This window comes from Prionailurus viverrinus, chromosome C2 (assembly GCF_022837055.1).
Source record: "Prionailurus viverrinus isolate Anna chromosome C2, UM_Priviv_1.0, whole genome shotgun sequence".
Taxonomy (NCBI): Eukaryota; Metazoa; Chordata; class Mammalia; order Carnivora; family Felidae; genus Prionailurus; species Prionailurus viverrinus.
Genome location: NC_062569.1, coordinates 26,586,928 through 26,602,012, shown reverse-complemented (window position 1 = coordinate 26,602,012; position 15,085 = coordinate 26,586,928). Strand labels below are relative to the sequence as shown.

At 45.5% G+C, this 15,085-nt stretch overlaps 1 protein-coding gene across 3 annotated transcripts in view; it reads right to left on the bottom strand.

Annotated features, from left to right (window-relative positions):
- COL6A5 (collagen type VI alpha 5 chain) overlaps nucleotides 1-15,085 on the bottom strand; it is a 142,696-nt gene that overhangs the window by 64,117 nt on the left and 63,494 nt on the right. For all 3 annotated transcript variants that reach the window (XM_047876135.1, XM_047876136.1, XM_047876137.1), the window contains exons 8-19: nucleotides 13,022-13,597; nucleotides 10,624-10,964; nucleotides 10,429-10,510; nucleotides 8,144-8,286; nucleotides 7,240-7,332; nucleotides 5,838-5,891; nucleotides 4,005-4,076; nucleotides 3,600-3,626; nucleotides 3,445-3,489; nucleotides 3,302-3,355; nucleotides 1,353-1,415; nucleotides 408-473 (exon numbers count right to left, since the gene is read on the bottom strand). In XM_047876135.1, the coding sequence (XP_047732091.1) occupies nucleotides 408-473; nucleotides 1,353-1,415; nucleotides 3,302-3,355; nucleotides 3,445-3,489; nucleotides 3,600-3,626; nucleotides 4,005-4,076; nucleotides 5,838-5,891; nucleotides 7,240-7,332; nucleotides 8,144-8,286; nucleotides 10,429-10,510; nucleotides 10,624-10,964; nucleotides 13,022-13,597 (1,616 nt within the window). The remainder of the gene's footprint in view (nucleotides 1-407; nucleotides 474-1,352; nucleotides 1,416-3,301; nucleotides 3,356-3,444; nucleotides 3,490-3,599; nucleotides 3,627-4,004; nucleotides 4,077-5,837; nucleotides 5,892-7,239; nucleotides 7,333-8,143; nucleotides 8,287-10,428; nucleotides 10,511-10,623; nucleotides 10,965-13,021; nucleotides 13,598-15,085) is intronic.

Sequence of the window (15,085 nt, the reverse complement as noted above, 5' to 3'; positions counted from 1 at the left end):
AGCATAAAAACCTCACGCACTATTAAAACAGCAGAGCAAATGTGTCATGCTAGAATCTTCTGCATGTTAACACTATTGGGTATATATCTGTTAATGAGGAAAATGGTATAGTAACGTGCACTGCTAACTATCAGTTTCCCATTACAATAATGTCACCTGCCAGAAACTTAATAATTTAACCCATAAAAGTATAACCTACTACATATGTGTCCTGTTTTCAGAAAATATTTCAGAAAATAATGCTGTTTTAAATGTGAACTCGGGGCTGTTATTCAATTATAGAAGGGTTACATATTTTATTAAATAATTAAGACTTCATGAAAGCCTCCGTTCAGTAACAGAATTAATCATTCATATATATGTAAATAGGTCTATAGGTTCTCTGTACGTAAAACAGAACCAATTACTTGTCTTCCTTGTTCTCCTTTGGAGCCCTTCTGTCCTTTGATGTTACTGTTGCGTCCTGGATTACCCTAGAGGAAGATTTAAAAAGTATTTTAGAACCAAGGAATATCAGCTTTTTTTTTTTTTTCCCAAATACAATGGTACAATGTTCACGTATTAAGCTAATTTGGGTTAAGTGAGGAGGGGTGAGAGAAAATTCTCCATATTTGAAATTCATCGACTTTTGAGAAAAAAATACAATAATATTTCCCCAAGTTTGAAGAGGGTCTGGTGATCAACGAAGTGATAAGAGTGTTTGCCGAAGCCATGGCAATGATCTCTTCTCTGTATCGGCAGCTTCACGGATGGCCGAACATGCTTATGCTACCCCCTTAGAGGTGTAATAAGATTCCCTTGTAACTGAGTCTGCAAATAGGGAATCTGTAAGATTAGAAGCCCAAGAAGCAGAACTGTGGAAACGTCTCCCAAAAAGGACTTTGGAAGTCTCTACATAACAATAAGGGTGATTAAGATGGAACCTGAGCTCCCAGCTCCAATTTTTTTTTTTTAATTTTAATTACTTTTTGAAAAGAGAGAGAGCAAGTGGCGGAGGAGCAGAGAGAGAGGAGGACAGAGGATCCGATGCGGGGCTTTGTGGTGACAGGCTGATAGCAGCGAGGCCAACGTGGGGCTCAAACTCACCAACTGTGAGATCGTGACCTGAGCCGAAGTCGGACGCTTAACTGACTGAGCCACCCAGGTGCCCCGAAATTTTCAATATGATCAACTACAATCAGATGTGGACAGATTTTTCCCAAGCAGATAAGTCTTGGACAATACCTACTACCCCTGGTCCCAAGACAAGGAGACAAGCCTTCACCCAGAGGTTAGTGGGAGACACAAGGGAGAGGAGATAGGAGCTTAGAGCAACTACATAATTCAGAGCCAACTAGACCCTAGTAACTTACAGGATCTCCTGGGAAGCCCTTCTCCCCATATCTCCCAGGGGGGCCTCTGGAACCTGGGCTGCCCTAAAAAAAAAATAAAATGAGCTTCTGAGTTAGCTTGTAGGAGGGTTTCAGAATGGTGTTAAAGAGTCAAGCATGTGGTTTTGGCGGCAAGAAAGTCAATTAGACAAAATGATCCATGTTCCTTTATCCCAGCCAGTTTCCTCAGCCTTCTCAAGCGATACTCAGTTCAGTGTTAAAAGGTCAAGATGATCGCTGGTCAGGATTATCTAGAGTGACGCTGAGCAATGGGAAAACTCTCATGATCTAGCATAGCGCTACGCCAAAGAACTTTCTGCCCTAATAGAAATATTCTCTGAGTTGTCTAAGATGGTAACCACTAGCCATATGTGGCTATTGAGCACATGAAATGTGGCTACTACAACTGAAGGGCGGGAGTTTTCACTTTCACCAATTTGAATTTAAATGTCATATATTGCTAGTGGGGATTGTACTGGACATCCCAGCCAGTCTAGGAACCTCTGACATTTAAAATGCAGTTGCTCACTGGAAACCTCCACAGCAAATGCTCCAGTTGACAACTCAGACTCAAGTGTTCCCAACTGAGCTTGCCCAAGCCAGTACCGTTCCAGGCATTCTGAATGACTCCTCACTTCCTGCTTCTCTGGTCACCTAGATCTAGAGATCTGTGCCGGAGCCAGAACTAGGGTGAGAGAAACAAGTCACCTGGGGTGCAGTATTTAGGGAGACACATTTGGCAGAGCTCTGAGAGGGAGTACGTCCCTAAATCCTGCACTCCACTGCTCGTTCTGGCCCGGGCCCTGCCACGTCCTTAGTATTAGTACGTCATGGGTCTGTTCTCACTGACGTTGCTTTACTTGAAGGCTTTGTTGCTTCTCCCCTCGATTGTTCCAGATCCTCTCATCTTTGCCTTGCACCTATGTCATCTCTGACACAGTCTCCACACCACCGACAAGTTGTATGTTCAACATGCAAATTCAGTTGTGGCACCCGTACTTAAAATCTTTTAAAGGTACCCAATCTCCTAATGTTAAAAGCCTAACTCCTCAACATGGCTCTCCGGCGTCTTCCCAATCTCTTCTGGCCACTGCTGGAAACTCACCTCCCTCTACCTGTACTCTAATGCTCAATCTGCAGTGCTCTCGAGCCTCTGTGTCTTTGCTTATGCTGTTCCTTCTGTCTAGAATGGCCTTTCTCCATGTCTTGCTAATTCCTATCATCTTCAGCTCAGGGATCATTTCCTCCAGAAAGACTTTCTGAACTCCCTCCCCACCTGAGTTAGGGCTGAGTTAGGTGCCCTTCTCTGGGCTCTCACGTAGTTGCCTACAACATGGCCTCAGTCACATTCTGTACTGTCGTTAGCAATTAATATGTCTGTCTTTCTACGTCTGGGGATCCTTGAGGACAAGGTCAGTGTGGTTCGTCTCCGAATCATCAGCATATAACTCGGTGCTCGGCACATGCCAGATATTCAAAAATATTGCATAAATAAATGGATCAGAACATATAAGCAGAGCTGTTTGGAACCAACCGGCATATATTAATCAGTATTGGAATGAATTTAAGATAAAAAAAGTTTCACCGTGATTTACTACACCCAGGTCGCCAAAATAATTCTGTATCTTTCTTTTGATTTTTATGTTTTTTTTTCCCTGATGCAATAAAGAGAACAAGGAAGCTACTGGGAGGCAAAAATAATCATTTTTAGACTTCTGAGGAAGACACCAAACGAAGAACCTTGCACGCTTTGAATCCCTCAATGGAATTCTTGAAAATTCCCAAATGGGAAGGCAGCATTTATTCGGTAGTAACAGGCCTTCATTGTGGTCAAGTCAGCTCTCAATTTTCTCCCTTCTAAGCACTGGCGCACAGCAGTTAAGACTATCTCCATCACCAAATTCTCCTTCTTTGATTTACTGAAGATTTACCTGGGATCCTGGATCGCCTTTTTCTCCTTTTGTCCCAGGTAACCCATGAAAGCCCTAAAAGAAAAAAAGGAAAACAAAATCCCCATTTAAAGAGCAATACGCCAACCTCATGATGATGTTACAGTACTTGAAAGATGGCTTACCTCCTCCCCATCCAGTCCGTTAAACCCATCTTCTCCTTTTTCTCCCTGAGGGACAACAAGGAGCACAATCGGGTCAGAGGGGAGCTCGGCCACATGCTTCCTGGGAAACTAATCCCGCCAGGAAATCAAATTCGACTGAGAAGACACTACAGTACCTTGTATCCAGAAAATCCTTTGGCTCCCTGTAAAAGATGAAATATCTCTCACTGACACATCAAAGATAGTCAGAAGGTGGATTCATACCCTGTTGGGGCGGGATGTGGCTGCCTCCCTAAAGAGGGTGATTGTGTTGTTCTTTAGTGGCTTCTGGCTCTAAAATCACAGAGGTTATATAGGTGGGATTGAACACCACCTATGTTTTGAGGTGGGCTCAAAACTCATTGAGGTTTCTAAGAAGTAGAATTAGTCTGAAGGGGAGGACACTAACATGTAATTGGAGAAAGGGAAAGGGGCAGGGCATGGGGGGGGATGGAAGAGAGAAAAGGAGGGAGGGAGGGAGGGAGGAAAGAGGCAAGAGGCTGTTGTAGGGAATTCAAAATCACATTTCCAGCAGGGCTTACCTTTTGGCCCTGCTCCCCTGGACATCCTGCAATCCCTTTATCTCCTGTGGGTCCAGTTTCTCCTCGTCTTCCCTAAGAAAAGGTACCCAAACAGGTATCCAAAGTGACTGGTCTGCCAGATGCTGCCAGCAGTTTACTTTTTAAGAGAGAAGCTAGAGCAACAGCAGCACTCTGAGCTTCAGACAGAGCAAATCTGTCCACAAATGTGTTCATTGAACTCTGGTTTTCCCCCTCTATTCCAGCATCTTCTGTGCCAACCTGCAGGGCTTCCTTGCAGACCCAAGATCACACAGAAGTGCGGGATGAGCCCGGATGTTTTACCATCTCATCAGACAGCACAGCCAAAGGTTTGGAAGTCGATCTACTTTCCAGCCACCTTTCAAATACTCCAGTAATACGCGTTGGCCCTGAAATTGTGCCCAAGGTCCCAGTGCTGTTGGAAAAGTCAGTACTGAAGCAAGCCAGTCCCAGGGGACTGGGGCTGAGTCCAAGGAGCTGAAGGGAGGGAGGGGCCACTACCACAAGTGCTGGGAGATGGGAAATGCTCGTGTTCACGGAAATGACCCCCAGGTGAAAGAGCCCTAGTCGGATCATCTGCTCGGGGGGGAAGAGTGTTCAAGGTCAATGATGTAGGCATCTCCCAGCAATCCTGCTTCTCCCGGGAAATATTTAAACACAGGTAAATGCCGGCGTAAAATGAATCTCGAGGGAAAAGCAATGTTGTGCTCCTTGAGGGCAGGAGCCCCCAGCTATCTCTTTCCCCAATTGTGTCCCTGGTGCCTGGCTCAAATCTGGGTGCAGGGTGGGTGCTGACGGTTTGCTGTTTGGATAACTAATTGTTTAGCAATGAGCTTGATTCTTCCCTTCCTGAGAGGTGACGGGAGAAGGGATTTTCCTTCTTCCTGCTTTGCTTTCTTTATTCTGAAGATTACTCCCAGGAAAGCAGGAGGCCTCACTCGTGGCCAAAGGTCGCGAGAGCTACCAAAACACTGCAGCTTCCCATTGACTAGACGGTCAGCCAGATGAGGGCTCAAGGCCAGACACCCGGTCAAAGTCCTCAGTGCTGCCTGGGTGGGCTCCGAGACCCCTCTGCAGCTACGTGGTAGGTGAGTTAGAACTCTCCCCTCGGTGGTCATTGTGTAAACTAGGATAGCACTAGAGTCAGAGGAATGTATAAATGTTTTACAGATCGGCAGACTGGGGGTCAGGAAGTTAAGTGTCCTGCCAAGGTCTCTGGTCCAGGTCATCCCTTGGCTGTCTGACTACACGGCCTGTGCTTTTCATCATAACTTGCCACCCAGACGAAGAGCTAGCTTGCGGCTAAGGAGATGGAGATGCAGGCTGGATGCTTCCTGAACTTTCCCTGCCCCAAATGGAGTCACCCAAGTGTTTCAGTTCCTTCAAATCTATTCTCCCAATTTGACTGATGAATCTAGTGAGAGTTCTGGTTTGAGGGTCAAAGATTGAGATTAGAAAACTTCTGTGTACCACGTAACCACAAAGCTGAGCCTTTCCATGTACTAAATGCTGAACTCTGGGTCCAAAGGCAGCCCCTCAAGATAGCCTTGCTTCACCCTGCAGGGGGGCATGGGGGGACCGGAGCGTGCCCGGCTCCCTGCCACTGATAAAAACATGCCAGGCAACGTGTAGGTAAGTGTGCTTCCTCCTTCCCCCCAAAAGTACGTTTGGCAAGTACTCATGACAAATAAAAGGAGGGGGAAACAACCTATCTTCCTCCAAAACCACCAGAAAACCCCTTCTGTAGGAACATAAGGCTTCCCATGCAAAAGAAAATCACTGCTCAAGTCGTGGGAGAGGGTCAGAAGAACTTACAGGGTCCCCGTCCTCTCCCTGATGTCCTCTGCTGCCTTTTATACCCGGAAAGCCCTGGGAGGGAAGAGAGAAAATGCACTTCAGCTGGCTTCCTCCAATTCGAACCTGTGAAATCGTTAGGCGTTATAGACAGGTCCCTCCCTTCAACTTGGTCACAGCGCAGGCAGGGCTGGCTGTGAGTCTGGGGAGAGTCTGACAACCTCTGACCTCTACAGGAAGGTGACCTGTGGATTCCACATTGCAGGTCAGGGCGTCCGGGTCAGTCCGCACCTGAGGCTGCATGGCCAGCAGCTGTGGCCACCGTAACTCTCCCAGCAGGCAAACTGGTCACTTTCCAAAGACAGCATTTTCTTCTGCTTTTCTGAGAGCTCAGGGAAGAAGCACTCCTCCCGACAACAAGGCTACATATCCCTTGCGATCATCTCTCCCTCTGCCACGTGTGCTTTCACTGCCTTGTGGCCTATTTGTGGCAAAGATTTAAACTGAGGTTTGCTTTCCTCACCCAGTAACACAGGTCCTGATTTACCCCCAGACATACTCGATAGGTTAGTGTTGCCTGCTTTCAGACTTTTTATAAATGGAACCAGACTATATGTATTCTTCTATGTTTTAATTTTTTTCTTTTTTTGGCTATTACAGTGTTTGTAACACCTATTCATGTTGTCGTATATACCTGTAGCTTATTCATTCTCATCACCTTAGAGCACTCCATGAATGAAGAGACCATATTTATTTAAGCTATCGCTGTGTAATTGATCTTGTATACTGCATTTTTAAAAAGCCTATTAATCTGCAATGCTTTGCTGTCTTTGCAGCTCAGTTTCATTCACTGCCGATGAAGGACAACTTTCCCCACTGTTTCTAACACCTCTTGCACCCTCCAAACTGTTGAAAGCAGGTGCAAAAGTACAAATCGCAAAACCGAGGGGGCGCCTGGGTGGCTCAGTCCGTTAAGCGCCTGACTTCAGCTCAGGTCATGATCTCATGATTCGTGGGCCCTGAGTTTCAACCCCGCGTCAGGCTCTGTGCTGACAGCTCGGAGCCTGGAGCCTGCTTCAGAGTCTGTGCCTCCTTCTCTCTCTGCTCCTCCCCTGCTCACGCTCTGTCTCTGTCTCTCAACAGTAAATAAATGTTAAAAAAAAATTTTATGAAAAAAAATTGCAAAACCGAGGAGCAACATCATGAGGGATATATAAGGAAAACGGGAGTTATTCTTCACAGCAGTATTCAAAAGTGAGCCCCTCTGAACTGGCTCCTACACCACAGGAGTCACAGGAAATACCCAAAGAAGACACAGTGAACTAAATGCCCGAAGCAATTCCATGAGGACCGAGTGAAGTCTGCACATTCAGCCACTTGGCCTCAGCCCCACCCACCCTCTCAAGGCACAACTGAATGGCACCTTCATGGCCTGCAGTCCTGGCATCCCAGGAAGACCTGCACTCCCTGAACACTTGCAAAATGTGCAGCAGCAAGTCCTCTCTGCAATGTTTCCCTGGAAAAAGCAAACAAGAGAGCAACAATTGTCAGGAACGTCACAACGTTAAGAACTATATTCACGCAGATCATCGCGCACCAACTACACGGCCATCTTCTCTCTTTGCGGGAGGGGCTGCGGAGGATCAGAGGTGCTTTTTTACTTAATACAGAAGACAGCGCACTGGGCTAGCAACTGTGACGCATGATACCCTCTCCCAGGAAATGACCTCTCTATAGAAAGGGCGACTGCCCCACAGAGGACCACAGGCTGAGTTTGCACACGACTGGCTGGCTCCTAGTTGACAGACTCCTCTTTTCTGAGGATTTCTGCAGCATAAACTGCTGGGTGATTTTTTTATTTAATGAGGGGCTAGTTGGTTTTTTAGTTCCCTGTGCATTCATTTGGTGAGAAGATAAGGGCGGAAGGACACACAAAACCAAACATATGTGGCTTACAGGGCACCTGGGTGGCTCAGTCGGTTGAGCGTCCAACTTTGGCTCGGGTCATGATCTCATGGTTGGTGAGTTCCAGCCCCACGTCGGGCCCTGCTGTGCTGACAGCTCAGGGCCTGGAGGCTGCTTTGGCTTCTGTGTCTCTGTCTTTCTCTGCCCCTCCCCTGCTCATGCTCTGCCTCTCTCTCAAGGGTAAATAAACATTAAAAATTAAAAAAAAATATGCGGCTCAGGTCTTTCACACTTTTTCACATACTAAAGACCATGCGCTGAGTGTAATGGGGTAAGCAAGGCACTCTCTGGAAATGCTCATCAAAATTCCAGTTTCGTTCTGATGGCCTTTTGAGTAACTGCATGTCTGTTCGACAACTCACCAGGTACTGTGATAGCATCTTGCCCAGTTCTCTTGTTCCAATGGTCAGATGAGTCCTGTAATCAAATCCCTTCCCAAATTCAAAGCTGGAAAACTCATCGTGGGCAGTCGTGTTTAGGGAGACCACCAGAAGTGCATCGAGTCCTGGTCAGTAAACATGACAGATTCAAAACAAAAGGGGTTGCACGTGAAAAAAGAGGAAAAGCCCATCCTATTTCTACTTGGTGAACGGTGTTCAGAGAATCAAAAAGGGGAAACGGAAACATTAAGAAGAAGCAGGACTCTTGATGTATGAGGAACCCAACAACTTTGCTTGCTTGCTCAGGCCTCAGTAAGAAATCCCCAGAGAAAAAGTATTCCAAGAGCAACTACGTACAAACCCGACAGAAAAACACTAGCAGAAAACTGTGTTTAATGCCTCACCACCAAGTTTTGAGGCAATTCTTGGGCATTTGAAAGCAATTTATAAGAAAGGGAATTGTTCAGCTTCAGAGTTTTTCTGAATGTTTAAATTAACAGTAGTTTTCAGAGCACTTGGGTGGCTCCTTTGGTTGAATGTCCGACTCTTGATTTCAGCTCAGGTCATGATTTCACAGTTTGTGAGATCGAGACCCACATTGGGTTCTGTGGTGACAGAACAGATCCTGCTTGGGATTCTCTTTCCCTCTCTCTCTGCCCCTCTTCCTCCTCTCTCTCCCTCTCTCTCTCTTTCTCTCTCTCAAAAATAAATAAACATTAAAAAAAAAATAGTTCTCAAAGTCATCTCCATAGCCAAACACCCCTGGGGGCTCAGGCCCTGAGAGCCTAAGGAAAGCTAAGGGTGAAGTGTTGGCCATAACCAGACTTCCTTCCTTCCTTCCTTCCTTCCTTCCTTCATTCATTCATCCACTCACTTGTTAATTCATTCACTAGTCCATTTACTCTGTCTATCCTTTCATTAAACAAATCTTTGTTTATTAGGAGCCTATTATGTATCAATCATTGTATCAGGGATACACGATGAATAGAACAGGCACACTGTGTCCCTGCAGAGAAGTACATACAGTCCAATAGAAAAGGAAGACAGGGATCAGATAGTTGCCCTGAGAAGTGATAAGTGTCCTGAGACAGAATGGCAGCATGCTTTGAAAGCCTAAAGGAGAAGCTCCTAACTCAGCCCTGGAAAGTCATGGAAGGTTTCGGCCAAGAACTGATGTCTAAGCTGAGCCTGAAGGATGAATGGAAGCTGGTCAAGGAAGAGAACCAGAGACTAAAGGTGGAGAGAAGGACTGGGGAGGAGCTGAGATGGGGGAGAGTTTTATGTAGAAGAAAAGCGTATGCCAGGATAGGGAGGACTGAGCCATGAGGTGTACTGGAGGAAGAAGCAGGAGGCTCTGAGTGCCTGGGGTACTAAATGTGGGGAGTGAAGGAAGGCGGGAGTGGGGAGCGGGGGTGGGACCCTGCAAAGTGCCAGAAGCTGTACTAAGGAAACTGATGTGCCCAGAACAGTGGGAAAGGAGGGTGACATAACCCAGCAATCATGCAGGAGACTTTGTGGCCTCCAGGGAGGTTGCCCACAGAACCTAAACCCCAGAAGCCAGCGTGGGTCTACGCCCAGAAGTCTTAAACAATGCATCCCGTCTAATGATCAGTGGACCCTCCTGTCACTGCATATGACTCTCAATTTCTGCATTTAGCTTCCAGCTCAGTCTGAAACTATGACATGGATAGTAAGAAGTGCTTTTCAAGATCCGTGTGTCTGTCCTTCACGTGGATAATCAGAAACAGTAAGGAGTGTCCTAGGTCAGGTGACCTGGAAGCAGGATCTAACGGAAGAATTTGTGCGTATCTAGTTTATTAAGGGGGAGAAAGAAGGGGAAGTTGTAAGCAAAGATGTGTGTCAGTAAGGGCTTCACCTTAGTCTGATTCCTGAAGGACTCTGGGGTATAAACTGTATCACAGTTGACCCACTGGAGGCAAAGGTGCTGGGTTTTTGTATCCCTATATCGATGCCCCCCGCCTTCCGTTTCTAGGTGGGACATGGTATAAACCCACCCCTGGTCCAAGGGTCAGGTAAGGGTTCAGGTCAGTCAAGGACTCATGACTGTAGAAGGTCACAGGTGTAAGCACTTGGCCATGGCATTTGCAGCCCCTGGGGGATCAGTGTGCAGGTCTAGGGGTTCTGGGGAGGCACCAACAGCATCTGTTACTAGTGGCCAGATAGATCCCAAGATCTTTGGCACCTGAGTAAGTAGGGACTTGTTTAGTACCTTCTGTGCTTCACCACTTAAATTCACAACTCAGTACCTGCTTCTCTGAGCCTGTCTGATTGATTTTCAAGCATTATCTTGCTTTCACCCCCAAGACCATCTGAAAAGATGAGCAGCACCTAGAGAAAGAGGAAAGCAGAAAATGGGACGATGTGAAAATGAAACATATAACTGGGGAGGAAGAAACAAACAAAAGAACACGGAGATGGGAGAGAGACTGTGACGTGAGTACCTGTCCTTGGGATGTAGATCCCTTCTTAAACGTATTCCACAGAGACCTCAAGAACTGTGCATTCAGATGAGTTGGCCCATTAACGGTGACCTGCAGCAGCCTGTCAAATATTGCTTTCTGGTAGATTTGGAACTCAGTAGGGAATTCTCCATCATCGTTCACCTTGAAGGCCACGTTCATCTGCACCTCCGCGCCTGCCCCACAGCTTACCCCCCTGATGGAGGTCATGTCCTCTAAGATGCCTGGGAGGTATGATTCCAGCCGGGGGTGGTCGTCGAACAACTGTGCCCCCGGCAGATGAGTGGAAATGTCAAACCCAACCACGACGTCCATAAAGCAATCTGGAGACCAAGGAAAATGAGGCCAGATTAATGAGTAGACAGGAACAAGGAAGGGAAGACGAGGCAGAAAATAAGGAGAGCAGTCATGGCATGGCCCAGGGCTGGAGGGACTCTAGCACCCACAAATGGTCAAGAAGGAAGATATTGGCTGCTTGATCTACATATAACACAGGTGTTTCCTCTCTCCTTTTTCAAATATTACAAGTTCCAATAGCTATTTGAAGTTCCAATCATGGTTCAGCCTCATTCTCAGAGGCTGGCTTCCTGGCTGGCTGTGTGTGTGTGTGTGTGTGTGTGTGTGTGTGTGTGTTTGCACATGCATATTTTCTTCTTTTAATGATGACATACTATGATTCATATGATCATATTAAATATTTGAATTATCCTTAGAGATGGTTTAATCCGGAGATCACACATTCAAATGGCTGTAAAGGCCAGGTGGATAATGTAAATGAGCTAAATGGGCAGGGAGAACAGTGGATGGATGGAGACTAACCATCCATCTGGTCACTGCTCAGCTCCAGCTGAGAGTCAGCCATGTGGGAAAAGGGACCCAGTGTTGTCAGATAGAGTTTTCAGAGAGAAGCCTGAAATCTAGATTTTTTTATGTGAAATCTTCAGTTTGTAAAAGCTGGCAATTAATTTTAACAAGTTGTCAACACTGTATAGGACAAACACAATTCAGCTACAAGTTGCCATTTGGACACCTCTGACCCTTCCCAGTTGCTCATTGTACACATGAGGAAAGAATGATTCATGGAGGTTGCTGCTGTTGAACCAGAATAAGAACCCCGGATTTCTGATTCCAGTCCCAGGGCCCTTTCCCCCACCGTAGCCTGCTTCCAGCTGAGCACCCCAAATGGTGTGTAGAAGATCTGGAGACCTTGAAAACACCAACCCATTTTGTGAAAGAAGTAGCTTCAGTCATAATTCTAGAAACAGAAGCACACTGAGGAGTTTCTGCACGTTGTACCAGTTCTACAAAATGTTATCATTCACCGCTGCTTCCTGGTGTGCTGTCTTCCCAACTCCCAGCCCAGACGTACAGAACCTGAGTCCCACACGGTGACTCTCAGCTGGAGCGAGCAACACCCTCCCCATGAGATGCGCCATCGCTCTCCATTCTTTTCCTACCCTCCCGGCCTCCCTGACTCATTTATATTACCTTCCTGGCCTTTGCAGCCATTTGTGTTTGTGACCTCTGGGTATTAAATAATCCCCAGGACAATTCAAATCTTCACCATGTTATGATTACACGAATGCCATCATGTGCAATTTAAGAAACAAAACAGATGAACATGGGGAAGGGAAGGAAAATTAAGATAAAAACAGAGAGGGAGGCAAAACATAGGAAACTCTTAAATACAGAGAACAAACTGGTTGGTTGTTGGGTAGGGAGATGGGCTAAATGGGCAAGGGACATTAAGGAGGGTACTTGTTGGGATGAGCACTGGGTGTTATATGTAAGTGATGAATCACTAAATTCTACTCCTGAAACCATTATTACACCACATGTTAAGTAACTTGGATTTAAATAAAGTAAAAATATAAATAAATAAATAAACATGCACATAGATAGGCTCATATAGACACACACACACACACACACACACACACACACACACGAACAATGAGTCCCTTACAAGACAGTTTAATAAAGTTAAAATAGTAAAGCTGTCAACCTGCAAATGTTAGCTTTACTTACTTCCTACCAGTTGCAAGGCATTATTCTAGGACTTCCAGAAGTGGAAAGGGTAGAAACAGGAGACTGAGGTCCAGGTGCAAAGAGGGGCATGAACCCCGGGTTGGAGTGAAGGGACAGGGCTGACCAGAGGACACAACCCAGGGCCTCCTCCAGCCTCTGCATCCTTTCCCTTGTCTCTGAGGGTGGCTGGCTGATCTCAAGCTTCCCAGAAACAGAGAAAAGGTCTATCTTCACTGTGCACTATTCTAAAAATATGTTCATCTAGAGCTGGCCCCTAGAATACCTTGGGAAATGAAGCACTGGGAAGGTACAATTAAATTAAAAAGAAATAAAGAACAAGGGGAACACTTACTGGTTTTCCCGCAGTTCTGGCAGATTTCACGGACCATTCTTTTTTTCGTCTCTATATCCCTTAAGTTACTAAATTTTTGGAAAGTGAATACTTTTTCAGAATTGCCTGTTATTGGCAGAAGTTGTTCCTTATGAACATTTCCTATTCCACAAGCCAGGATACAAATTCCAAGGTTTTTCAGGATTTTTACTTCCTCTGACACATCATAGTGGGGATCTCCGGATGTGATAACTACCAAAATTTGAGGGACACCAGCGTTTCTTCTCCCACCAGAAGGTGGATCAAACATGGCTTTCACTTTTCTAAGAGCCAGGTCAATTCGTGGAGACCCCTTGCTCTTGGTGATTTTTTGAATTTGAGTCTTCAACTTGGCTGTAGTCAGAGAGTTTTTCAACTCAATAATTTTTTGGAAGTCACGGCCAAATTGAGCCAACCCAATTTTTATTCTCTGAGATTCAATGTTAAAATTATCAATGAGGTCTGACAGAAAAGTTGTCAGGGCAACAAAGTCTGAGTTGGATACCCTGTCAGAGCCATCAAAAGAGAAAACCACATCGGCTTCTTGAATGTCGCAGACTGCAATTGGAAAAAACAAAACAATTATTTTCCTCATGAATGATTCAAAAATTTCTCTTTCCTTCAATACTTAAATTGCTTTACTAAATCCCCACATTAGTATCAAATTGAAATAAGTTAACAGAAGGGAGGATCAGCTATTGGCGTTCAAAGAGAAGGAAACACAGTGCGAAGGAAAAAAAGGTAATAGACTTTGTTTCAAATTTTAATATTTGCATGATTCATTTGAAAGGGCACCGAAAGTTGCTCAGAGAAAAAGAGAAGTTTGAATAGCTTGAAGCCACTCACTAAAAAGTAATTGCAAAGGCTAGAAATCCCCTCAACACACCCAGATTGGATGGTTCACCCAAGTCAAGGTAATGGTACCCCTATACTATATTCAGTATTCCTGTTACTAGTAATGCTACCACTTTGCATGTGTGTTGAGAAATACCATTTTTTAAACACTGCTCTTGGCATACAGTAAGTTAATATTCATGACCATGTTTTAATAAGTTAATCTAATTTTATAGATATAGAAGTGGAATTCCGAGGTTAAGTAACTTGCCTAAGAATACACAATTATTATACTGTGCAGCTGGTACATGGACCGCCTCATCGTTTTATCTCTAAATAAAAGTATTTTTTCTACTGCAGTTTTTTTATAATATCATACCCCACATATTAAAACTGAATGGGACAAGTGCTAATGGCTAGTAAACACAGCATGGGGTCATCTCCCTGAAATCCAATGAGAAATGTCCCATAACGAAGGGATAATCTTCTATGCTCTGTTCCAATCAAATGCAATGGCTGGGACAGGGCCAGCACTGAAGTGATTACTAAAGGCAATTGAAACAAAGGGATGCCCACTGCCACACAATTATTTGTAAGGGTAGTCTGGCAGACACACAGCTGGGCTGCCCAGATAGACTTTCAAGGAAGGATTTACTGCCTGGTTGTGGGCACATGGTCAACAGAGGGCTTCCGACTGTCGACTCCTTCAGGGTCAGCCTTACTACAGGGAGATGTCTTGCCAAAGACTGTGCCCTGCCCAGGACAGCTCACATCTGGGGACTAAGTGAGAAGGGGATATGACCACCCAGCCAGCTTAGTCTGATGCTGGACAACGCTGATGGGCAATGCACGCTCCAGAGCTCTTTGCCGGGTTTGGAGCTCTGTCAAGCATGCATCACTGTTTAAGTTTTTTCCACTTTTTTTTCCTAGGTGTGGATCCCTAAAAAACATCTTGCATCTTAAACTCTGCCTCAGCATCTGCCTCTGAAAGGTATGCATGGGAGAGAAGAATAAAACCGCTTCCATCTCTGTAGGAAAAGACCGTGTATCCTGGTGATGTACTAGATTTGGTGGGGACCCAATGATTAACAAGGGGCCAAGCCTGCCCAAGGAGGCCACAGTCTTGCGACAGATACAGATAAGGAAACAGCGAATCTGCATTCAGTGCTACCACCAGGAGCAACAGAAGGTGCAGGAGCTGGGAGACACAGT